At 46.9% G+C, this 23,002-nt stretch overlaps 3 protein-coding genes across 6 annotated transcripts; 1 reads left to right on the top strand and 2 right to left on the bottom strand.

The window, feature by feature from the left end:
* Positions 1-49: 49 nt before the first annotated feature.
* On the bottom strand, positions 50-1,420 carry LOC108086913 (zinc finger protein 1 homolog). The gene has a single exon (XM_017183987.1). It carries the CDS (start codon positions 1,358-1,360, stop codon positions 353-355), a length of 1,008 nt encoding a protein of 335 aa, XP_017039476.1. The 5' UTR covers positions 1,361-1,420; the 3' UTR covers positions 50-352.
* Positions 1,421-1,866: 446 nt separating this feature from the next.
* LOC108086904 (GATOR complex protein NPRL3) lies at positions 1,867-4,116 on the bottom strand. 2 transcript variants are annotated; one of them, XM_017183976.2, is made up of 3 exons: positions 4,001-4,114; positions 3,732-3,889; positions 1,867-3,676 (listed from the first exon to the last, which is right to left on the bottom strand). In XM_017183976.2, the coding sequence occupies exons 2-3, from the start codon at positions 3,863-3,865 to the stop codon at positions 1,975-1,977; spliced, it is 1,836 nt and encodes a 611-aa protein (XP_017039465.1). In that variant the 5' UTR covers positions 3,866-3,889; positions 4,001-4,114; the 3' UTR covers positions 1,867-1,974. The 2 variants fall into 2 exon arrangements, with proteins under 2 accessions (XP_017039465.1, XP_043063742.1); XM_043207807.1 differs by having other exon boundaries at positions 3,732-4,116.
* A 220-nt stretch (positions 4,117-4,336) lies between these two features.
* LOC108086903 lies at positions 4,337-22,559 on the top strand. Of its 3 annotated transcripts, none has more exons than XM_017183974.2 (8): positions 4,337-4,517; positions 5,412-5,630; positions 9,544-12,037; positions 12,426-12,976; positions 13,046-13,244; positions 13,339-20,060; positions 20,118-20,306; positions 20,363-22,559. In XM_017183974.2, the coding sequence occupies exons 3-7, from the start codon at positions 10,146-10,148 to the stop codon at positions 20,300-20,302; spliced, it is 9,549 nt and encodes a 3,182-aa protein (XP_017039463.1). In that variant the 5' UTR covers positions 4,337-4,517; positions 5,412-5,630; positions 9,544-10,145; the 3' UTR covers positions 20,303-20,306; positions 20,363-22,559. The 3 variants fall into 3 exon arrangements, with proteins under 3 accessions (XP_017039463.1, XP_017039462.1, XP_017039464.1); XM_017183973.2 differs by having other exon boundaries at positions 4,337-4,593; XM_017183975.2 differs by having other exon boundaries at positions 4,377-4,399.
* The last annotated feature ends 443 nt before the right edge of the window (positions 22,560-23,002 follow it).

Genomic DNA, 23,002 nt, shown 5'->3' with positions numbered 1-23,002 from the left:
GAATTTTCTTTTGATTTGGAAGTTCAATATTGTGTTTAACAAATTTCAATGATGGTATGACTATTTATTTATACAAAATCGTGCTCTTTAAATTGTAAAATTTAAAGGGTCCTTAAAATTACTCTTAAGTCGAGAGATTAAAATTTTGTGTGTACATAAACAATGGGAAAAACTCAAGTTCACTTCATGAAATGCGATCGCATTTAATAAATGAATTTCTAAAGACACAAAGTTTAACAGTTGGACTTATTGGCTGAAAATAAAATCAATTTTACAAAAGACACCTCGATCATTTGTTCATTGCCTGCTTGGGCTTAAACAGAAAAAGGGATATTATGAGCCTTACAATAATTTAAGCTACATCTTGATCTGCTCCGTGGCTTTTTGGCTGGACCTTCACTTCTGTGTGCGTTAACATATGTTTCTGCAGGTTAACTTTTTGCTTAAATCGATACCGGCAAATTGAACACCTGAATGGCCGCTCACCGGTGTGGACCCGGATGTGGACATGGACTTGTCCTATTTGCCGGAAGCGTTTGGGACAGTGCGGGCACTTGAAGGGACGCTCGCCAGTGTGGCATCTGAAGTGGGTGTTCAAGTTGCCCTTCTGGGTGAATGATCGCGGGCAAAGCGAACACTGAAAGGGCCGCTCGCCCGTATGGACGCGCATATGAATCTCGAGGTGTTTTCTTTGGTCGAAGGAATGGTCGCAGTAAAAGCACTGCAAAGCTCTCTGGGCTTTCTTCGTTTTTTTCTTTTTTGAGGCTTCCCAGTTTTCATCGTTGTCCTGGCCGAAGTCACTGTTTGGACTCCAGGAATCCAAGGAGGATCTTGCTCTCTTCCTAATGCGAGAGGGTCTGTCTGCTATCTTCTCCTCTGATGATGATTTATTTTCCTTAATATTCGCTGGAGGCTGTAATTTCTTTGGCGACAATATCGTCTTATATTTGAGCTCAACAAGTTCAACAAAAAGGGGTTCCAGGGCCTTAGGCTCAAATGTTTCGGCTTCCCCGGACGTCTCCTGTTTGTTTGGGTCTGTGGCATTCTCCACATTTAGGCAAGCCTCGATGCCGTCCAGCTCCTCGATCATTAAACGGAGCTGTTCGAAGTATATATGGCTCTTTCGACATTGCCGTCTTAGCCGAAAGGCATTCCTCGTCGCTTCCGCGCACTCCACGCAGATGAACTGCGGCATTCCATCCGATCTGGCTATGTTGCAACCGCTGCACTCCTTCAACATGATGGCCAAATGCGGCTCCGGCTCCTGATCCCTGTTGGGGGCAGACATCTTTGTGAATAGGTCCAGCAGACAATCGGACTCGTCCCTGCAAACGCGACACATTTGCGAGATGTCCAGCATAACAAAAATTTAATCTTTTCAAGATGGATCAAAAAGGAAACAAAGTAAACAAAGACCCGATAACCGAATACTAACAGTTGGTATATACCAAACCTACCAAACCGCTCTATCATTTTTTTCTTTTCTTTTATTTATTTATTTTTATTTTTATTTTTTTGCGAGTACATATTTTTTTTATTTATTTATTTTTGTTTTTTTTTTTTTTTGAAGATATAGGAGCATTGAGATTTCTTTTTGAATAATTTCATGTTAGTTATTTATTTTATTTTTTTTTTTTGTAAAACATATCGGTGTATCGATAAATTTAACACCTGTACAATGGGCACAACATTAAATGAAATGTTAAAAAAATGTTGAGGAATTATTATTAAAACTGCCGGGTTTTTAAAAGAATATTAATTATATTAAAATTTTATTAAAATCAATTTCATTGAATTTAAACTCTTGACTTAAAATATAAATAACAATAAACTCTTGCCTTAACTATACAAAAAAAAATTATTTGCTTTGTTTTTAGACTAGTAAATTATTCTTGTATTTAATAGATTAGATTCTCAACTACCAAAGACATTCATCATACACTTTTGGCAATGGAATGGCAAATTCGACTCAATCTACTTAGGGTTGTACATGGAAGCGATTGCCGGGTCCTCGGTCTCGTAGATGATCAACACATCCCTAAACTTATCAAGCAATTGCAATAGCTGCGATCGTCGCAGGTTTTCGAAATACATGATCTCCTCCAAGTGGTGCTCGCTTTTAAAGTAGCCCATCTGGTAGAGCTTCACCAACAGCGACAGATCGTCTACATTGGCGGAAGCGGGAATTCGACGGATGGCGCCTCTATCTGCGTCGCTGAAAACCTGCAGAAGCTCCTTGAGCTTCTGTTCGTCCTCCATGGAGTCCAGGCTGTCGCAGTTATCCGTGCTCATCGAGGCGGTGATGCTGAAGTTGGACTTGTGGCTGGACGACGGCTGCACGGCAATGTTGTCGGAGGCCAGGGAAGAGTGATCCTCGGACATGTCGCGCCGATGGCCGCCAATTAAGACTGCTGGCACGGGCAGCGGTTGACTGGACATGCTCAACATGGACCCCTCGTGCAACTCGTCTGCGTCCTGCTCCTGGTCTCCCTCCTCATCGCTAATGGCATCTCTTAGCTGGTTACTGCAAGAAGCCGAATCCCCGAACTCATCCTCGCTGGGCATAAACTGCACGTAGGTGTGCAGCTGCATAAGCAGATGATGCTGCAGCATCCAAATAACCATCTGGGCGAGGATACCCTGACGTGCCGGCTGTTGCAAGGGCGTAGTTAAATGGCCAATCGATGTGGGCAGCGAGAAATCCGAAATCACTTCGAACAGCGACATGCCCGCAAAACGGGCAGAGAATTTCTCCACCAAGTGGGACTTGGTGTGCAGCGGCGCATCTGGAGCAATCACATAGACGTTTGTCTCGCAGAGTGGATAAATAATAGTGGCCTTAGCCCAGTAGACCAAATGCGAGACGAGCTTGTACACGTGCTCGATGCTCAGGTCGGCCTTCGAAGCCATGCTTTGAAGGCTGATCAGGGGATTGTAGGCGTCTACCATTTGCCAAAGCATGCGAGCCCCCGTCGGCGGAACGCAGTCCAGCAACTCAGCAAAGTCCACTAGTAGCAACATGCCGTGATACGGCTTCAGCGCACGAAGACAGCGGTCAATGGTCTCCGGATCCACCATGCTTCCTTTCTTATGCAGCTGGTGCGCTTTGGCCGGCAGACAGAAGCAAAGCGTTAGGTTGTTATTCAGCGAGGTACTCAGCAGGCCGGTGGTGCACAGATCGTGAAAGATGGACCGCAAAGCCTGTGCCAGGCTGCAACGCTCTGCGATCAGCTCGAGCGTGCGTTCCAGCGGCTGTTGCTGTTGCTCGTCGTGGGTGCGGGCCATGTGAGCTGTTTGCTCTGTGAGGTATCCACTACGTTGTTCCTCGAATTTCAGAGCCAACCCCAGTCGCTTGCTCAATTCATGGTAGCACTTCACAATGGAATAGCTGGCCTGAGCATGGAGCGCAAACACAATATTGATGAGCATCTGGTTCTTGGCCATGGCTCCACTCCTTTGCTCCTTGTGTGGTATCGACGTTGGATGACTTACAAACCGAACATCGTTCAGCTTCAGCTCAAATTTCTGGTTGCAGAGCTGCGGCTTGACGGCAAATAGAGCCGACAGCACCTCGTCTGCGAATCCCTGAAGTTGTCCTTGGCTTTTTGAAGTCCCCAAGTGAGTGGACGTCTGCAACAGGTCATCCACGTTGGCCACGGCATAGGGATTGCGCTTCCTGTCGGAACGAATGAGTTTAATTCTGGAAATATTCTTAAACATCAAACTCTTACCTGGTCTTTCGCTGCTCGTCGCTAGCGACTTCCGTTTGACCAAGAGTCTGATAGGGATATCTATATAGTAGCCGATCCCCCTTGCTATCGAAGTACACAAGGATTACGGCCAGGGGATTTACATTCGTCTCCATGGCGATATAAGGTTCTTTCTAAATCTTCAGAAAGTAAAATGGTTTTATTATCATAATGGACATAAAGATTAATTTTTAAATTTCGAGTTTTCATTAGCAACAGCGCGGCCAGCCTTCAAACTTTTGCAAATGTACCTAAAAGTGGCAGATTAAGTAATTTGGTGCCAATTTAAAATATAAAAATATAATATTTTTGTTTATCCAACAGATTTTGCAGCAATGTGACCTTTTTTCTTTCTGTGGATTATACCACAATAGTCATAAAGAGAAACATAATTTTTTTTGTTTTATTTTTGCGATTGCAATTTTTAAGTTTCTTTATTATTATTTCACATTTCTTATACGTAACAAAAGACTATTTAAAAATTTAAAGTAATAGGAATACCAACCTAAAACGGTACCACCATTTTTAATCGATATATAGCAAACGAACTCAATGCTTCGCAGCCCTGGTTAAGCGATAACGACTCATCGCTCGCTGTAGTGTGACCGTCTCCGGTTGGTCAGTCTCTAATTTTTTAGAAGCGGAAAACTGTGAGCAAAACGCGTGGAAATTGTGCTCAAAACGTCAACAAAAAATTTGTGAAATTAACTGGGAGCGTAGTATGCGAACGCGGCAATCGCAGAACTATGAAATTCCTCCGTGAAACGTGTTAGTTTGTCTGCAAAAGTGCTTTGAATTCACGATTTCTTATTAGCGTGTTGGAAAAGAGGAAAACACACACAATGTGAGAGGCAAAATACGTGGGGAGCGTATGTTGGAGCGAGATGACGCTAAACGTCTACTAGCCGCGGTCCATATATACATATATATAGTATTTGCATGAGTGTAGGAGAGGTATAAAGAATTGTACAAAAAATATAGTTTACTTGACTATGTCGTGCATTTTTAAGTTAATGTCATAGGCTTCGGCCAAGAGGCGACCAATAAGTATATGTCTACTTATTGTCATTCTGCCAGTAAATTTTCTGAAGTTTGTGTATCTATTTTTTTTTTTAATATTTTTTTGCTGGCAGAGGTATATTGCTAAATTGTTGGAATGTGAATAGTTTGCGGCCAAAGATTTAAAAACATTTAACTATTTTGCTTTTTGTGTATATGTGCGACAACATCCGTGTGTATAGATTTAACACATACCTACGTAGAAAGGCATGCACAGATATATGTTTGTGTGGGTATCAACGAATAAGAGGAAAGGCGAAATCGAAATATGTACGTACAGCATTTCGGAATGGCCAGGCGCAGGAGTAATAGGGTAAAGCAGGGACATAGCGCAGCTCAAAAATCAAGAAGAAGAAGTAGGCGCTTCGCGAACAAAATAAAATAGCCGATAATAGGCAGTTGGCATGCCTAGGCAAGGAGTTAGAACGGTCACACTAGTTGTGCGCCTAAAATGACTAAATAGTTGTCTCACTCCCGCACACGTCTTTTATGCCAACGGTGTATGTGTTTTTCTTGCGTGTTTTATTTTCTGTTTCTTTTGCCATACGGTATTAATAATAATAAAATTGATTAATCAAAGTTGAAACCTTTTTGTTTGTCCAGGTAATAAACGTTCGAAACAACGCCGCGACATCATCTGAGTGCTGCAAATCAACAATGTGCAACAGAACAAAAAACAAGTGTCCAAATGTGTACAAGTCCAACTTGTACAGTAAAAATTAAAATAAAAAGTTACAGAAAACTAAAATAAACACGTAGCTTGCCGAAAATAAAATAAAGTTGTGCAAAATGAAGTGAAAACTCAAAATAACAGAGTAAACGGTGAGTAAGTGGAGTGTGTGTTTGTGTGAGTGCGCGCCCAAATCGAAAAGTTGATGTAAATCGGTTAAAGCTCATACAATTGAGGTTTGCAAAACCTTCGGTTGTCAACAAATTTTTATTCCTACTCAATGTTGATTTGAGCAAGTAAATATTCTATTTGTTGATGCGTTTCTTGCTTTCTTATTTTTTTGCATACTGAGTACCGAGTGTCGCCATATTTGATTGCATGTTCTTCTCCCCACTGGCTGTCTATATAGCGTATTCGCTCGCACATGTTCGCGGGTTCATTTGTTTTGCTTTTGATTCCGTTTTGTGCAACGTGAAGTTAGATGTGCGTAGTATTGCCCCAAGCACAGCGTTGCCAACCGAATGCAATGTTTTTCTTAAAGTTAAAATTCTGCTTTGTTTTGCTCTAATAAAACGCTTTGTTTCAATCGACACACCCTTGGCTAATTTTCATAGCAATGTGTATGCTGAAGAGTATTTTCGTTGTCTCTTGAAATGTTTTGACATGCGCATAAGCCAATTGTGAAAATTTAGAACAAATTAGTCTCAGAAGTTCACTCTAATATTTGCCGACTTGGTTTTTAATGCCGATGACGCCATATTGTCCATATTGTCATATACAAAATAATAGAAAAGCTATTTAGCCTAAATTTCCTTTCTTTCATCTTGTTTTCATCCAACTTTTTATTGCGTGTTCTTTTCGTTTATCCGCTTGTACGCCGTGAAGTTGGCCGCAGCTAACGGTGCGTCTGTGTGTGTGTGTGAGAAGTCAATCTTTAGGTCCCGCTCTTGCGCACAGGCTTTGCTTGGATGTTCCTGTTCTGCTCTTCGCGCATACGTGATTTTTGCAATTGTTATTTATGCCTTGCGCTCTGTACGCGCGAATTTTCGCCACAAAATGAAAGCAAAAGTTGATAGACAAGTTTTTGTACTGCGCTCGCTTTTCGTTATTTTGTGCGCAGCGCAGACTAGACCATCGAGCAAATGTTAATTCGTGAAAGCAAGTCATTCGATAATTTCAAGGGTTGTCGCGGCACCAAAACCAATGCTTCACAACCCTAAAATACCTCTACCCTTCCCTCCAGATTTTTGTGTAGGTGTAATACCTATCATTATTATGGAAAAACGAATTTTAAGTATCCTTCCTTTAAGTAGAATTTCAGTTCTGACAAGCAGAAAGCAAAGAATAAAAATTAATACGCAATTAGTTGACACTACAAACTAGAAAATTGCCCTGATGTTTTTCTTAAAGCCCATTTTCAGGCTATAGTCAATGAAAGTACAGCCAAAGCAATGCCAATATTATTGTGCAGTCACGTAGTCCATTGGTCAACAAACTAACATGAGGCAGCATTACTATTTTTAATTGCAGGTTCATTTTTATTCAAAAGATCACAATAGGAGTCTTTCTCTTTTCCACCCATTCATTCGGTCGTGTTTGTGCCGATAAGCTTTGTATTTGTTCTACTTCATTTGGCGATGCAACAAAAGCTATAGTAATATAAAAAAAACAACGAACAAAGCAGGGGCGGATCTAAAAAACAAAAACAAAACACTATATGTGAATATTGCTGATTTGGGGAAAAGTGGGGAAAAACATGTAAAATTTTTTGACTTACAACATATTTTGAACTGAATACTCCAAGTTACCCCCCTAGTTCCGCCCCTGTACGAAAGCACAGCGGTCAGATTTTATTTGTGTGTGTGCGATAAGTTTTCAACGAGCATTTGCAGGCACGATTTACGGGGATCTGCTGCTGTCTTGCTCACACCCACGACCCGATAATGGGCGCGAATGTGGCTTATTTTGTGAGCTTGTGTGTAATTTGTTTATGGCGCGCATTTTACTTGCAGCTTTTGTTGTTGTTTTTGTTGGGGTTGGGGTAGGGTTGGCTCGCGCACACGTGTGTGTGTATTTCACCTTATTTCCGAGGATGAGAAAATCAAATTCTTCTCCGTCCCTCTTTCGCATTTATATTTTTAACTAGCAGCGTTGTAAGATTCGTTGTAAATGTTCAGATATACATAGCTCGGATACTAGTGGGTGTGAGCGTAACCTAAATCAAATTTACTGCTCCCCCATTTGTGCCGTTATCTGTCGGCCTTTTCTTTGTTTCCATTAAGAAATATAAAGCGAAACATGAAACGGAAATGAGAAATGCTTACCACTATCGATCAAGTTCTAAGCCCAACTTCCTGGGTTATATAATAAAACTGGAAGCTGTAAAATCCGTTTATCGATTACTTTGACAGCCTTTACATAATTGCTTGTGGTAATGTACAGGAAATCGAGAAAAGGTTACATAAGCTTTCCCAGATTCACTTCTAATTGGGGAATCATTTGCGCTGTTCCCTATTTCTCTATTTCAATTAGAATTTGTATCTACAATAGGCGCAAATTGGCAACCAGCACTATCGCACACACACAAGCACGCAGGTGGGATATATCCAAGTGCAAGTTGCCTGTGTAATGTGTAATAGATACAAGAAACCGAAAAGCCAGCGACAAAAGCAACGACAACAAGACAGCAACAACAACTAACTATGAATGCCGCGCCGGATGCCAAGGCGAAATTAGTGCATTCACTTTTCGCTCCGCTTTGCTTTTTTGCTTTGGCTCTATGCTCTGCAATGCGAAAGACGAGACGAACGCCCGGAATGTGCAATAAATTAGAGAATTAGAGAAACTTTAAGCAAAACACGACAAAATATTGACATCTTGGAGGTAGTCAGGTGGTATGTAGAAAAGAGGTTGTTATTGGTAGAGGTACTTCTATGGCCATTCGAAGTACCACCGAACATAAAATTAATACAAAATTAATTAATACCACAGAATACAAATCAAAGAATTCAGCACGTTGAAGTCATACAATCCGTAAATATCCACTGTTATGAATTTATTCTTAATAGGACGTCCATGCGTTTATGTTTATTGAAATAAACTTAGTTTAGTTTGAAAACGTAAGTTTAATTTATACATTTTCTGGGCTCATGTAAATGAAGAGCTATGTACATACATATTTCCAAACGTTAAAAATAGTTAGTTTTTCAAGTAATTGGCGACAGAGGATAAGGGCAAGAAAAATAATGTTTTTAAGGATAGAATAGGCCTAAATAAAATAAGAAAATAATTATTATTTAATAATTACTTCTTAAGTATTTATTAACTTGGTACGCATTTTACTGTTGAAAATTTTATTAGCGATTTTGCGATGCGCATAAACAAAGCAAAATAGATGAAAACTGGTTTTCATTGAAGCCAAATGTGCAAGTGCTTAACGTTGTTGGGTTTTTTTTTTGCCAGGGGGGTCACTCTACGCACACACTTGCACATGCAGAATCAGACAGGCAAACGCACACAAGTGTAAACAATGCACAGTCTCTCGCTTGCTGTTGCTTTGGCGCACCTCTCGCACTGTTTTGCGCTTTGCATTTTCCGCTGATATTCTTCTATTTTTTCCCTGATGCTGCGTTCAAGTTTACAGCAAGTGCACCAGCCACCACGAAGCACATTCCGAAAGCGTAGACGAAAATACATATGCAGATGAAACGCGGATATTGGATGTTTGAAGTGCGCATGCGCATGTTTGGCGCCCATTGGCAGCGCTGTGCTTTTTATTTTATTACATAACGGCGTTCCCAGTTGCAGTTGGCAATGCCAATCCTGTACGATAGAGATGAGTGTCCTCTAATATTATCGATAATTGCACAGTCGAATTTTACGGATTATGGGGTTTTCGATATTATATTCATTTGATCTTTTATAACTGTCAATCCCAAAACTTTAAAGTAAGAAATTTTTCTCCTAACAATAACATTTATTACCCGCATCTGTTAAAAGATGTCACGTTTTATAAGAATTATTTAAATTAGCTTACTAAATCTTTTTTGTTTTACCTTATTGCAGAAACAACGAAGGATCGTTTTTGTGAATACCGTACCCATAAAAAAAGTTGCAATTTACAACGACGGACAACAACGCGGAATCTATAAAGCAGTAATATCCCCATAAGAAAAAAAACAGGATCAGATTTAGGAAAAGGATCCAGAGAGCTAAGAAGGAGAGGAGTAGGAGCGAAGTTGCCAGGGAGCACGCTGAGGAAGTCGTCGAATCTCTCGAAGCGTTATGATTGTGATGGCTGACAATGTGATGTGGCAAAGAGTTGGACACCGTCTATGCAAATCGAGCGCGCACCACCGCCTACGCCCACAGTTGTTACCAGAGGGAGCCTCAGCCTCCATCCTCCGTTCCAGAGCCAGAGGTTATGTATTGAGCCCCCAATGTTTTGGGGGCACGTCAACGAAGGCCCAGCGTCAGCAGGAGCAGAACCGCCAGCAACATGACGGCTTCGCCTGTGAAGTAGTGTTGTGAAATAGAAACTGAAACCGAGACCATAACCGAGCTCAAAAAAAAAGCGAGTGAACTCTCAGGCCGCCACAGGCTCCCTCCCTCTAAACTCACGTCTAATTTTAGTTCGCAGACCGATCTGCAGCAACAGCACCACCACCATGCCCATGTCCAGTCACGACACGGTCTTTGTGGAGCCGGCCGTCAGCAGCAGCAGCGGCGGCGGCGGCAGCACCAGCAGCAACAATCGCGTCGGAGTAGCTGGCGGCCCCCAGCCGCCGCCTCCTCACATCGTCATCGATGGCAGCCTGTCCACGCAGGCCCAATTGCAGCGTATCATGCAACGCCGCATGTCGATCAGCACGCGCCAGATCCTCAGCGCCAGCCAATCCCAGTCAATGAATCCGACGCAAAAGTACGCGGTGCGTACAGCAGCAGGAACCGCAGCACTCACCGCGACGGCAGCCACATCGGCCAGCCCCGGCCAGGAGCTGATCAATCCCCAGATCTACAAGATTGTGACCACTGACGGCAGCACCAGCAACGTCATTATCGATGCCTCTGCTGCGGCTCCGCCGCACAACTCCAAGCTGCTGCTCAGCAATCTCACGGTGCTTTCCAAGCAGGCGCCAGTCCAAGGAGGCGCCGCCCAGCAGCAGCAACAGCTGAACTACCTTGGTGCCAAGAGTCTGCCATATGTGACGGCTTCGCCGGCCAAGACGCAGCAGCAGCCCCAGAAGTTCGGCAGCATCGGGGCATTTAAGGCGCAACAACAGCAGCAACATCATCCGCATGCCACTCTGCAGAAGGTGACGTTGGGCTCCCGGGTGGCCACCCGCCTGCAATCATATGTCCCGGCAACTCCCTCGCAGATTATGGTGCAGCCGGCGCAGCCTAAGTATGTAAACGCTACGGCGACACCATTAGGTGGAAATGCAGCACTTTTAAAGAAGGCCAACCAAAAGATCACGGTCAAGAGCGTGGCCAATTTGACACAACAACAACAACAGCAGCAGCAGCAGCAGCAACAACAACAGCAGCAGCAACTTCAAGCGCAGCAGCTGAAAACCTTTATTACGCAGCAGCAACAGCAGCAAACCTTCAAGGCGGGCGCCAAGGCTAAGTTTGTGAAACAGACGACAGCCCTGTCGATTGCCACGCTGCCCCAACAGCAGCAGGCCGCAACGTACACCAAACAAACGATGGTCACCACGCCCACGCCGGCAAAGGTCACCAAACTGAACAGCAAGTACGTGCAACAGCAGATCAGTCTGCCGCAGGGAACGCAACTGCAGCACAAGACGTCGCCGAATGTCCCCGGAGGAGGAGGATACCTACTGCAGCAGTCGCAGGCCGCTGTCGGAGGCACGATTAAGTTTGTGAACTCTCACGGCACCGTCATCCAGCAGCATCCCCAGCAACAACAGCAGGCGACCAAGCGTACCCACTACAACAGCAGCGGCAGCAGCGACAATGAGCAGCACGGCGTGGCCAACTCCTCGCTGATCACCGACGACGTGATGATCGTCAACGGCACTCAAATGACGGACGAACTGTCTGCCAGAATCCTGCAGAGCATGGCCCAGAAGTCGTTTAGCCAGCAGCAGCAGCGATTCCAGCAGGTTCCGTCAACGGGCAGCAGCAGCAGCAACATGCCGCCGCCCACCCAGATCATCTACAGCAACAGCGGCAGCAGTAGCAATGGGGCACCCACCAGCAGTCCGGGTGCGAATACGTCGGGAAATCTGCTGCTTGCCCACTATCAGGCAGCTGGCTCAAAGCCGGTCTCCTCGGCATCGTTTCTGGCGGTCTCGAGTTCCCCAGTGGTGGCCACAACGCCATCGGTGAGCATCTCGTCGCATGGCTTTGCCAGCGGAAGCGCGGCCATCTCCTCCTACATGTCCTCGGCGACGGCGGCGCGACGACAGTCGGTTAGTGCGCCCAGTAGCAGGTCAGTGTCCCTAGAGCGAAAGCAACACCAGCAGCTGCAGCACGAAGTGATGGCCGGTGGACGAAAGGCACCCACGGTCATTGAGTATTACAACAAGCATGGGTAAGTAATGGCAGGGAAACTCAATCTTTTATCAGTAAAAAAAGGGAACTTTTTAAAGTGCATTATTTGGTTAAAGTTGGAAACCTTTAGTATTTATTTGGCACAACTGACATTTAAGTTGAAAGCTTTTTAAATGTAAAGCGTTTAGAATCGATTTGTCTGTCAAATGTTTCGATTTTCGTGATGTTCGATAATCAATATTTCTCGAAAAGCATCGGTAGTTGGTCTCACTATTGTCAAAATCGTATTTACGACATTCGGGCAGAGCTGGTCAGTTCGGTTGTAGTATTAGAACTAGCCTCGTCAATGGGGAAGCACAAACTGTTTTGTGATATTTTCAAGAAAGCTCGATTGGCAGTGTCTAATAAAAACAATCCCTGAATTGCAGCGTGAACAGCATCATCGGCAGCAGCAGCAGTAGCCTAACCCAAAGCAACAGCATGAGTAATCTCGGAACCCTGCGAAACACCAGTGCTAGTGGATTCGCCACGACCACTCCAACGCCAGCAACTCCGCTTCACCTGACGCCGCTGAACGTTCCAGTCCACGTGGAGGCCGTTCCACCATCTTCGCCAGCGCTGATCAAGTTGGCGAACCAGGCGCCGGCGCAGCCACAACAGCAGTCGCATACGCTGGCAAACAATCAGCCGAGTGCCAACGACGAGGAGCTGTACATCGAGGAGGTGCGCCCGGTGCCGGTGCTCACGCAGGATCTACGCCTTCAGCAGCTGCACGCCATCATGCAGGACCACACGTACGCCTCGCAGCAGCAACAGCAGCAGGCCCAGCAGGCGACAGGAGACACCTCGATTCCGGGAGCCACTCAGCAGGCCCACCAGCCGCAGCAGTGGTCACTGGGCGGTATCGGGGTCACGGTGGCCGGTGGTCAGGCAACTCCCACGGCAGCAGTCGGATATGCCAGCTATTTTGGTCAGCAAAGTACGTAAACCACAGAATTAGTTCAATCCAATCTTATACTAACATGATTTTTGATCTTTTATTAATTAGTTCCTCGCCATGTGGCTGATGACGATGCCCATTCGGCCATCAGCAGCAGTTCGCGTTTGGGACTGGCTAGTACGGACATCGATCCTGGCGAGGAGACGGAAACAGCACCAGAAGCTGAGGCAGAGGATGATTCCGTCACCAGGTGCATCTGTGAACTTACCCATGACGATGGGTACATGATATGCTGTGACAAGTGCTCGTAAGTATCGTGAAATTTCAAAGGGTTAAAGATTGTACAATCATTCCCTTGGAATCTTTTAAGAATTAATAAATTTACCTTATTTATCTTTCAGGGCTTGGCAACATGTGGACTGCATGGGCATCGACCGTCAAAACATACCGGAGGAGTACATGTGCGAGCTGTGCCAGCCGCGTGCAGTGGACAAAGCGAGGGCTCGAGCACTGCAGCGTCAGAAGCGCAAGGAGCACATGCTTCTGGTGGCCACGCAAGCGGCAAATGGAGCTGCCGCCGTGGCAGCGGGAACAACGCTCAGTGCAGGACTCGGTCCAGGTTTGGCCATGTCCGAAGAACTGCAGCAACGGTTGGCGTCTGGCATGAATGGCGGGTTCGCCACAGGCACCGGCATGTCCAAGAAATCGAAGAAAACCAAAGAGAACGCGGGCAATACCTCCGCTTTAAAGAAAGCCAAGAAGAGCGGCGCGGGCTTGGGTGGCGAAAAGAGCGGCAGCGGAGGTGCAAACCCCTCGGGAAGTGGCGGCAAGTCGAGCAAGAAGAGCAGCAAGCGCAAGAGCAAGTCCAGTGGCGATGGATCATGCGGCGGGGGAAACAGTCCCGCCTTGACGGCAGCCGAAAAGCATGCCGCCAATTTGCGCCAGTGGATCGAGAACTACGAGTATGCGGTGACCAATCACTACTCCCCGGAACTTCGCGCCCGCCTGCACGCCATTCAGAAGCAGCCGGGCCTGCTGCAGAGTATCCAGAACACGGAGAACAAGGCGCTGCGCCAGATCCAGCAGCAACTCTCGACAGCCGGCAGCAGTGAGCAACTGGAGCAGCGCGCCCAACTCATCCCATATGCGGGCGCCAAGATTCTGATTAGCAGCGTTGAGCTGGCGCCGAATGCCCCCATCCACGAGCTGCGCGGCAAGTATATGCTAACGACCCAGTTCCGCACCCAGAACCCGACCGTCAACATGAACACGCCGCCACCCAGCAATTACCTGAACAGCTTCAAGGCGCACAAGACGCCCGGTCAGTTTGTGTTCTTCTACCAGCTGCCCGGCGTGGAGGCGCCCATGCAGACCCGGCGGCCGGACGGAAGTGTGCCACAAGTGGCGCAGCAACCGCCCTCTTATCTCAAGGGTCCGGAAGTATGCGTGGATACGCGGACGTACGGCAACGATGCTCGCTTTGTGCGTCGCTCTTGCCGACCCAACGCCGAACTGCAGCACTACTTCGAGAAGGGAACCCTCCACTTGTACATCGTGGCACTGACGCATATACGCGCCCAGACGGAGATTACGGTGCGCCACGAACCGCACGACCTGGCGGCTGTGGAGCAGAAGAAGTCACATGCCGCCGTCATCCAGCCGACGAGTACGCGATGCGCCTGTGACATGGGCAGCGATTGCCTGTTCGCTTTGCCACTGGCAGTGCAGCAGCAGCTGCAGGCGCCGCCAACGCAGCCGAGGAGCAGTCATCGCAACAAGGCGGCGGCAGCAGCAGCGGCGGCAGCTGCGGCAAACAGTGCGGCAGCCATACAGTTGACCATGGGTCTGGGCGTTGGAGCGACTGTGGCGGGTGTGCTGCCCAATTCCCGCAATCGATCCACCTCATCCAGCGGCGAGAGCAGTCAAATGGGTCTGAACAGTCCGCAGCTGGGACAATTGAATCTGGGCTTCAAGCCCTCGCCAACCGCAGCATCGCTAACGGCGCCGGTGCCCGGAGTGCATTGCAACAACAGCGGTGGGAGCAGCAGCAGCAGCAACAACTCCTGCTCGGTGTCCATGTCCAGTGTGCTGCACGACTCGGGCATCTGTACGTCCTCCTCGTCGCCGTCGGTGTCCATTCCCTCGCCCACGCCCGCCCAGTTGCAGTCGCCCACCTTGCAGCAGCATCCGCACCAGATGCCCCATCAACAGCTGTCGCTCTTGCAACGCAGCCCGACGCAACAGCATCAGCAACAGATCCTGGCTGCGCTACCCACGCCCATGCTCACGCCGATGCTCTCACCACAATTGCCGAAACCTGCACAGCAGCAGCAGCAGCCGGCACTTCAGCAGGCGCATGTTGTGTTGCCGATACAGCAGCAATCTTCCCTGCTGCAGCAACAGCCGCAGCAAAGCCAGGAGCCGTTGGCCGTAATCGCAGCCGCAGCAGCTGCCCAACAACCGATGGCCACCTATTTTGTACGGCAACCTCAGCAGCAGCAGCAGCAACAACCATCGCCACAAGCGCAGCATTCGGTGGTGGCACAGCAGCAAAATTTGGTCACCGCTCAGCCACAACAACAACAGCAACACTTTCTGCAGCAGCAGAAACAACAACAACAACACCAGCAGCAAATGGCGGATGAGGCTAGAATGGCAGTGAGTGCATTGCAAACACTGCATGCCACGCCCACTTCACATATTGTGACGCCAATCAAGGTGGCGGCAGTTCAGCAGCAAACCCACCAGCAACAACAACAAACTGTTCAGCAACAACAACCACAACCACATCAGTTGCAACAGCAACAACAAGTGAAGCAGCTGAACTATCCACAGTCGCCACAACAGCAGCAAAAAGGTCAAGTGTTGCAGCATCAGCCGCAGATCATATTTCCAAGCGGAGGAGGAGCAGGAGGAGCTCAGGCCATCCCGGTCACCACGACGCCCACCAAATTGAGTTCACCCACCAAGAGTGTGGCTCCTGTGATCAACAACAACAACAACAATAGTGTAAGTGCTTCTGGCCAAGCATCGGTGGTTGGTGGAAAGAAAACACCAGCAAAGCAGCAGCAGCAACACAACCAGCAGCAGCAGCACCACCCATCGACCCCGAATTCCAGCACTTCAAATGCAAATGCAGCAACTCCTTCGTCCGCCGAGTCGAGAGAGGACGATGGTGGACCATCGAGTGCCACCACAACACCAACCACACGTGCGACGGCACCGAAGCAATCGCGCGAGGATCGCAAGCTGGAGGCCATCATGCGAGCATTCGAGAAAATGGAGAAGCAGCAGGCGCGTGCCAAGAAGGAGACGCGCCAGAGCAGCGGTGGCAAGCGGCAGGCGAGCAACTCACCCGCCTCGCCGAACAAGCGGGCGAGCAACTCCATCAGCGAGGACGTTGAGACGCCGACGAGCACCAATTCCGCCTCCTCGGCGGCGGCTGCTCAGCGTCGGAACAAGAAGAAGCGCAAGGTGAGTCGCAGCTACAACAACAACACGAATGGCGTGGGATTGGGAGGCAGCAACAACAAGCGGAGGAAGAGCATCATGGTGGAATCCGATGGGGAGTCTCATGCGTTGACCAACTCGGAGTCGGAGGATCAGGTTCAGCATCCGCAACCACATCACAGTGGCTCAGAGGATCAGGCAGCGGGTCTCCTCTTGGCTTTGGCACACAACAATTCATCGCCCAACGAGTCATTCAAGTCGCCCTCTTCGCAATCGCATTCGCTGCCCGCAACTCCGGCTTCGGTGAGCAGCGCCTGTCTGCTGATCGAGGCGGCCATGGGACCACTGGAACAGCAACCCACACCGGCGTCGGCGTCGCCTTCGCCTGGCGAGTTCAAGTATCCACCTGGCGGGGCCAAGACCAAAAAGACGCTGATGTCTAGTTGGTTCCAGCAGGCGGAACAGAGCGAGCATCAGCCCGCCTCCGGTTTGGATAGCCTCGTGCAGGCGGCCATGAGCGAGATAAACGGGGAGCGCGACCAGTTGCACCACCCGCCCCAAGGTCAATCTTCGCCAGCGCCAGCCCTGCTCAAGGTGGAGCAGTTTATCCACCAGGCGGAGTCCACGACTGCAGTTGCAAATCGGGAACAATTAAGTCTGCCACTGCAAAACAATTCGTCAGTTAAAAAGCGCTGGCTGCGGCAGGCCATCAGTGAAGAAACCACTCCGGTTGAGGAACTTCAGCAGCAGCAGCAGCAGAACCAGTCGGTGGCTGCCACGCCCTCGCCTCAGCCGGTGCCAACTGTGTCGCCATTGGCGAACGGATTCAGCACTCCGCTGAAGAAGCGGCGCCTGGTTGTCATCAGCAATGGAGCGAACGTGGAAGCGGATGAGCCGCACATCGATGTCATTGGAGAGCCCAAGGAGGAGGCAGAGGAGATGCCGCCACTCAAGGTGGAAACGGAGCACCAACACCAAGAGCAGGAGGACGACGTGGACATCCTGCGTTCGCCCAGTCCGGGAACACATCAAATAGTTGCCGAGGATAATCTGGTTAAGATCGAGCCGGAGGATACGAGTGCGGCGGCCGAGGATGTGAAGATCGATGTGGAGCGCGAGGAGAGCCAGGCATGCGACAAGTTCGAGGAGATGGTCAAGGTGAAGCGCGAGGAGGAGGAGCAGCGTGAACAGCAAAACCAACAGCTGCAGCAGCTACAAGAACGTCAGGAGCTGCAGCCGAAAGTGGAACCACCGCCTCTAGTGGAACCAAAGGTGGAAGGTACCGTGGTTAAAGCGACGCCCAAGGTGGAGGCAACTCCGGAACTTGTTCCCCCCAAAGTGGAGCCGGCGAAAGTTGAGCCCAAGCCAGGGGAATCTCTGCTGCGCAGCACAGCTACTGCAAGTGCAACGGCAGCAGCAGCAGCTACTCTGCTCGATGTGGGTAAGGTGGCACTAAAGACTAAGCCACCATCGCTCAAAGTGGAGGATGAGCCGCAAAAGAAGAAACCGAAACTGGAGGCAGTTCCTCCCACAACTGCAACGCAGCCCGTTTCAGGAGTTTCCATTCCCGCAACGACGAATGCAACTCCAGCTGCAACAACAACAATCACACCTGCAACAGCGTTGGCAACAGCGGCTGGTCCTCCTCCGAGCACCAAAAATCTCACCGAACACGATATACAGGAACGCTTGCTCTCCTTCCATGCAGCCAACATTTCCTATCTGCAGTCCAGAAACAAAAAGGCCACCGCCGCAGTCTCGGCAACCGCCTCCTCCAGTCAGAAGATCAACAGCAGCAGCAGTGGAGGAGGTAGTGGTGCCGAGTCGAAGAAGCCCTCCAAGGAGAAGGATGAGAAGCGCGACAAGGAAAAGCAGCTGAAAAAGTCCAAGAAAGACAAGAAGAAGTCCAAGGAGAAGGATAAGCAAAAGGCTGCGGCGATTCTCACGCCGCAAATCGTTGAGCCGAAGAAGAAGGCATCTCAGCCGACGAAGCCAGACAGCAAATCTCCAGCTTCGCAGATTCTTGCGCCGCCCAGTGTGCCAACTGCAACGGCCAACGGAAAGACCAAGCACATGGCACACAACAATGTGGACCAGCAGCAACAACAGCAGCATCAGCAGCAACAGCAGATGAGGCGACGCACCTTGTCCATGTGCATTACGCCAGTCACGCCGGCTCCAGTTCCCTCGGCCTTGCTGGGAACGCCACCCACGACCAAGAAGCGCCAGACGAACTTCGAGCAGGAGCTGACCAAGCCGAACAGTCAGATCCTGAGCAGCAGCATCCTGCTGAACAGCAGTAAAGGTCTGGGCATGCCGCTGACCACGCCCGCAGTGGTTGGCATGCCCACGGTGGTTCAACAGCAGCAGCATCGCAAGGAGAACAACCACCAGGAGGCGGCGACACCAGCGAGCGGTGGTGGACCCATGAGTCTGGCGGCAGCCATTGCCAGTGGGAAACTGACTGCCATCAGCCGGCGGCGGGAGTCCATGTGCGGCAGTCGCCAGCAGGCGCTCATTGCCGCCGCTCTCAAGAAGGAGAAGAAGGAGAAGAAGAAGAGCAAGAAGAAGGATCGCGAGAAGCAGAAGCACGAGAAGCAAAAGGGCAAGGACAAGGAGCGGGAAAAGGAAAAGGAGAAGGAGGCCAAGCAAAAGACCAATCACATACAGAAGCCAGTTCTTCCGGCGGCAGTTACTCCCAGTCCGGCTCCAATTCCCACCCTCACTCCAGTTGCGGCTGCCACTCCCACTCCAATGGCCACGCCGAGAGCTGCTCTCACGCCCATGTCCACACCGAAAGCTGCTCCCATTCCTGTGCTCATAACCCAACCCACGCCGACTGCGATCCATGCAACCCAACCGGTGGGGAACAACTGCGTTCCCAAGGTGGCGCCGCTTCCCTTCTACAACACCATCTACGGAAAGTTGCAGGATCCACCGACACCCACAGTCAGCAGTCCCAGTCCCGCCACAAACACCATGCCAAGTCTGGCGGAATATCTGGAGTCCACCAAGTCCAAAACGGCTGTATCGCCGGCTGCCAAACCTATTGGTGTAGCAGCAATTGCGCCAATCGGTGGGACGACACCAACGGCAACGGTTGCAACTGCATCTGTGGAAATGCCACCACCGACCACCACACCATTGAAGCTGTACACGCGGACCGCCAGCCATGATCCGCGACTGAATCCAATGCTCACGGTGCCGGATCCCACGCCCATGCCGAAACGCAAGCTCTCCATCAGTGAGTACAGGATGCGCCATCGTCCCTCGGTGGACACTGCTCCGACCACGCCCACAACACCGACCATTCCAACAACTCCCACCACGCCAACGGGCAGCAGCAAGGATCGGTGCTTCGCCAAGCCGCAGACCATCAACAAGTGCTCGCTTCAGTCGCCGGAACGCTATCACGCGGCGATTCGGGAGCGTCGCAACTCTATCAGTGCCCACCACCATCCGCAGCAAGGCATTAGCTTGAATCTCAACAACAACAGCAGCCATAAGAGCGGAAGTAGCAGCGGTAATCACCTGCAGCAGGCGTTGGGCGTCTCCGGTGGAAGGATGTCCGGGAAGAGTGCCATAATCGATCCAGCTGCCACTACATTGAGCACAGTGAATAGCATCCTGAGCACGGCTCAGAAGCTTCACATGTTCGATGACAAGCCAAAGGGTAAGAAGAATATAATTTAATATTTAGTACATTATAACCAAGATTCCTTGTCTCCAGGTGGCCACTTCAATGCAGCACCCACTCTCCTCGAGCAGCAGCAGGAGAAGATGAGCGAGCGATCGAGGTGCTTGCAGCGAACCATTTCGTGTGACTCGCGGGTGATCGAGCGATTGGGTTCAGGTGCGGCTGCTAGTTCCTTGGAAAAGGTGACTACGGCGGCCGGCCGACGAGATAATGTCTGAAATAGTGAGTTAATCATATATAAATCTGTAAACTTTTTCTTAACACATTTGTACTCACAGTAAACCTTAAAACAACTGGATGAAAAGACAACTGTAAGCAAGTTAAAGGATCAAAAGGCGTTACACCACCAACAAAGATGGTCACTAAACTGCAGATGGATTTCAATTTTCGATAGATTCTCGCGCTCTCCTCACATCAAACAATAACTTACTACCCGTTTCTTGTTTAAAAACATTAATTTATAGAAAATTACAACGCGCATACCGTATGAGCAGCCTACCTGTATGTTTTGTCGGTGGACATCAGAAGAAAAGACGATGCAATTATTGTACATTACAAAACACAAAGCCATTTGCCTAGCAAAAATAATTGGAACATTTTGAAGAGAAAGATAAACGTTCTACTAAATACTTAGTTATTCAATGGTATCGTTTTTGTCACAGCAAGCAAGCCGCTTAAATTACTTACAATCAAGAAGAGTAAAATATATATGCACATGTATATGCTAAACACCTATTAATAGAGCCTATGTAGCGCAATATAAGCATAAACTTAAATAGCACATAGAGTACAGGTTAGACAGCCAAATTTGAAGTTAAAAAAAAAAAAAACAGATGTTAGATACCACACTTGGCTCGTTTGGTAATTGATGTATTTTTTATTATTTCTTAAGTTCATTCAAACCGAGAGAATAGTTTCGTTGTAACAACTGCAAAGGAGCCTAAAGTAGATATGGGGAGTATCCATCCCTGCTAAATATAATTTGTGTAACATTTGTTTAAATTTTGAATTACTTGTAATTGTAGAAATAAAAGAAAAAACTATTACAAAACCACTACAATATTTACAAAATAAAAAAAAGTTTAAACAGATTGATAAAGCAAGCAATATTACAAAATCCAATAACTAGATTGAGATCTTGGCAAATAGTAAAAGTAAGAACGTTAGCAAGACCAAGAAAGCAGAATCCGGGACTAAAATCAATGTATATAATATTTTTATCATTCAGAAGACACCAAAAGGAGAAAATGAAAAACTACTTGTTATCTTATTAGGCAAGTAATGTAAGTTAAAAAGAGTACAAAGCAAGATTGAAAGAAGTTAAGATTATGAAAACCTGTTAATAATTGTAAATAGCGGAGGCAGCAGAATGTTTTGGAAGCCATTTTCGTAATTAGACATAGTTTTTTTATTTCCCGAATTTCCCCTTAAATATATTCTCAAATTAGTTTTGATTTTTATAGCTTGTCAAGAATTTTAACCGATTAATGCTGACCGGGAATGTGTTCGAAGGTCTTAAATGATCTGTATTTGAAAGTGAACATTCAATTAACACCATTTATATTCTCTTTTGAATGCATTCCTTGGTGCAGCGTTTTTTGTTCTTATTGTAAAATAAACCAAATTTTTCCTTTAATTTATAAATAGTAAACATGAGAGAATTCAAGATCCTAGAAAAAGTAAAAAAAAAAAAACTTATTTTGACCCCGTGAAGAAATTTTCAACTCTGATAGAATTTGTTATTGAGAATAAGCTATATACTAAATTACTTTTAAGTTGTAAAGGTGTTTACAAATCGGACTTTAAGGACAATGTGGGGAATTAGTTATAGAAGAACTTTTGTACATATATTTTATTTCTTACATTAACCATTTAAAGAAATCAAGCAGGTGGTCTTTAGCGAAGCGCTTTTCAGTTTAATTTATATTTATGTAAATAAGCGTAAGCCCCATTAATAATATAACCAAATAAGTGTAAAATATTTTACTGAAGTGTACTAAGCCGATTTTATGAAACGTATGTTGTTATTTTTTTTTAGCGCTGTACAATAAAAACAAGACCTATATTAAACCTATTTATAGTTATCTATAAAACATAATTATGAATGAGGAGTTCATAGTTTTCGTAATACAGTTTTGATAGTTGTAACATAAAAGGAAACGAAATTATTTCTAACTTATTTGAAAGAAAAATACCTACTCGTAATAATTTTTACTCTACACTTAGATTCTATATAAGTGCGAATTTGAATTGTAAGTCTAAGCATAATGGTTTTAGCTATAAGTCAACCTTGGTTTAACTGATGTAAATTAAATACGTTAATTGTTTACTAAACAAACACAAGCATGCCTAAAGAAGTTGGCAAACAAGCTTCGTCTGTAAAATACATTACAAATGAATTCACAAGATTCTTTAACAATAAACAAAAAACCGAAAAACACAAATAAAACTAAAATAAAATGAAAATAATAAAAATGTTTTTCAATTACGTTTGTGTACCTTTGCAGAGGGTATGAACTTTAAGGGCTCAAGTTGGTCTCGTCAAAGTTGGCCAGTAAAAACTTTCAGTAAAAAAAAATCACTGAAGTACCAGGCGAACAGAATGAAAGAGTTAGTGGACACTTTTCAGATTACTTACTCGTTCCCAAACGTATGCCACACATTTTTATGGTAAATTTTAACAGTCAAAAAACCCCTGCTAATTCATTCTTAGAAAACAAATTAGCCCAGGTCCATATCCCATATGTACCATACCTACCCCATCTTCTAAACGCCCGGTTATGTTCAGATGGTCCTGAACGATTCCGGCGACAACAATAAAAATCGAATTATAAAACTTTCAAAAAAAAAAAAGAAAACAAATTAGTTAATTTTAATTTTTTGGCCGATTTTCTTCAATTTTTATGATGAAACCCCTT

This window comes from Drosophila ficusphila, unplaced genomic scaffold (assembly GCF_018152265.1).
Source record: "Drosophila ficusphila isolate 14025-0441.05 unplaced genomic scaffold, ASM1815226v1 contig_286, whole genome shotgun sequence".
Lineage (NCBI taxonomy): Eukaryota > Metazoa > Arthropoda > Insecta > Diptera > Drosophilidae > Drosophila > Drosophila ficusphila.
Note: the sequence above shows the minus strand (reverse complement) of the source record. Positions and strands in the feature narration are given on the sequence as shown.

Bases quoted from the DNA above. Each gene is read 5' to 3' on its own strand.
- LOC108086913 (XM_017183987.1), bottom strand. From the start codon at position 1,360: ATGCTGGACATCTCGCAAATGTGTCGCGTTTGCAGGGACGAGTCCGAT.
- LOC108086904 (XM_043207807.1), bottom strand. From the start codon at position 3,865: ATGGAGACGAATGTAAATCCCCTGGCCGTAATCCTTGTGTACTTCGAT. The intron at 3,677-3,731 runs GTAAGAGTTTGA...TCGTTCCGACAG, and splicing joins GACGAGCAGCGAAAGACCAG to GAAGCGCAATCCCTATGCCG.
- LOC108086903 (XM_017183974.2), top strand. From the start codon at position 10,146: ATGCCCATGTCCAGTCACGACACGGTCTTTGTGGAGCCGGCCGTCAGC. The intron at 12,977-13,045 runs GTACGTAAACCA...TTTATTAATTAG, and splicing joins CAGCTATTTTGGTCAGCAAA to TTCCTCGCCATGTGGCTGAT. The intron at 20,061-20,117 runs GTAAGAAGAATA...CCTTGTCTCCAG, and splicing joins GTTCGATGACAAGCCAAAGG to GTGGCCACTTCAATGCAGCA.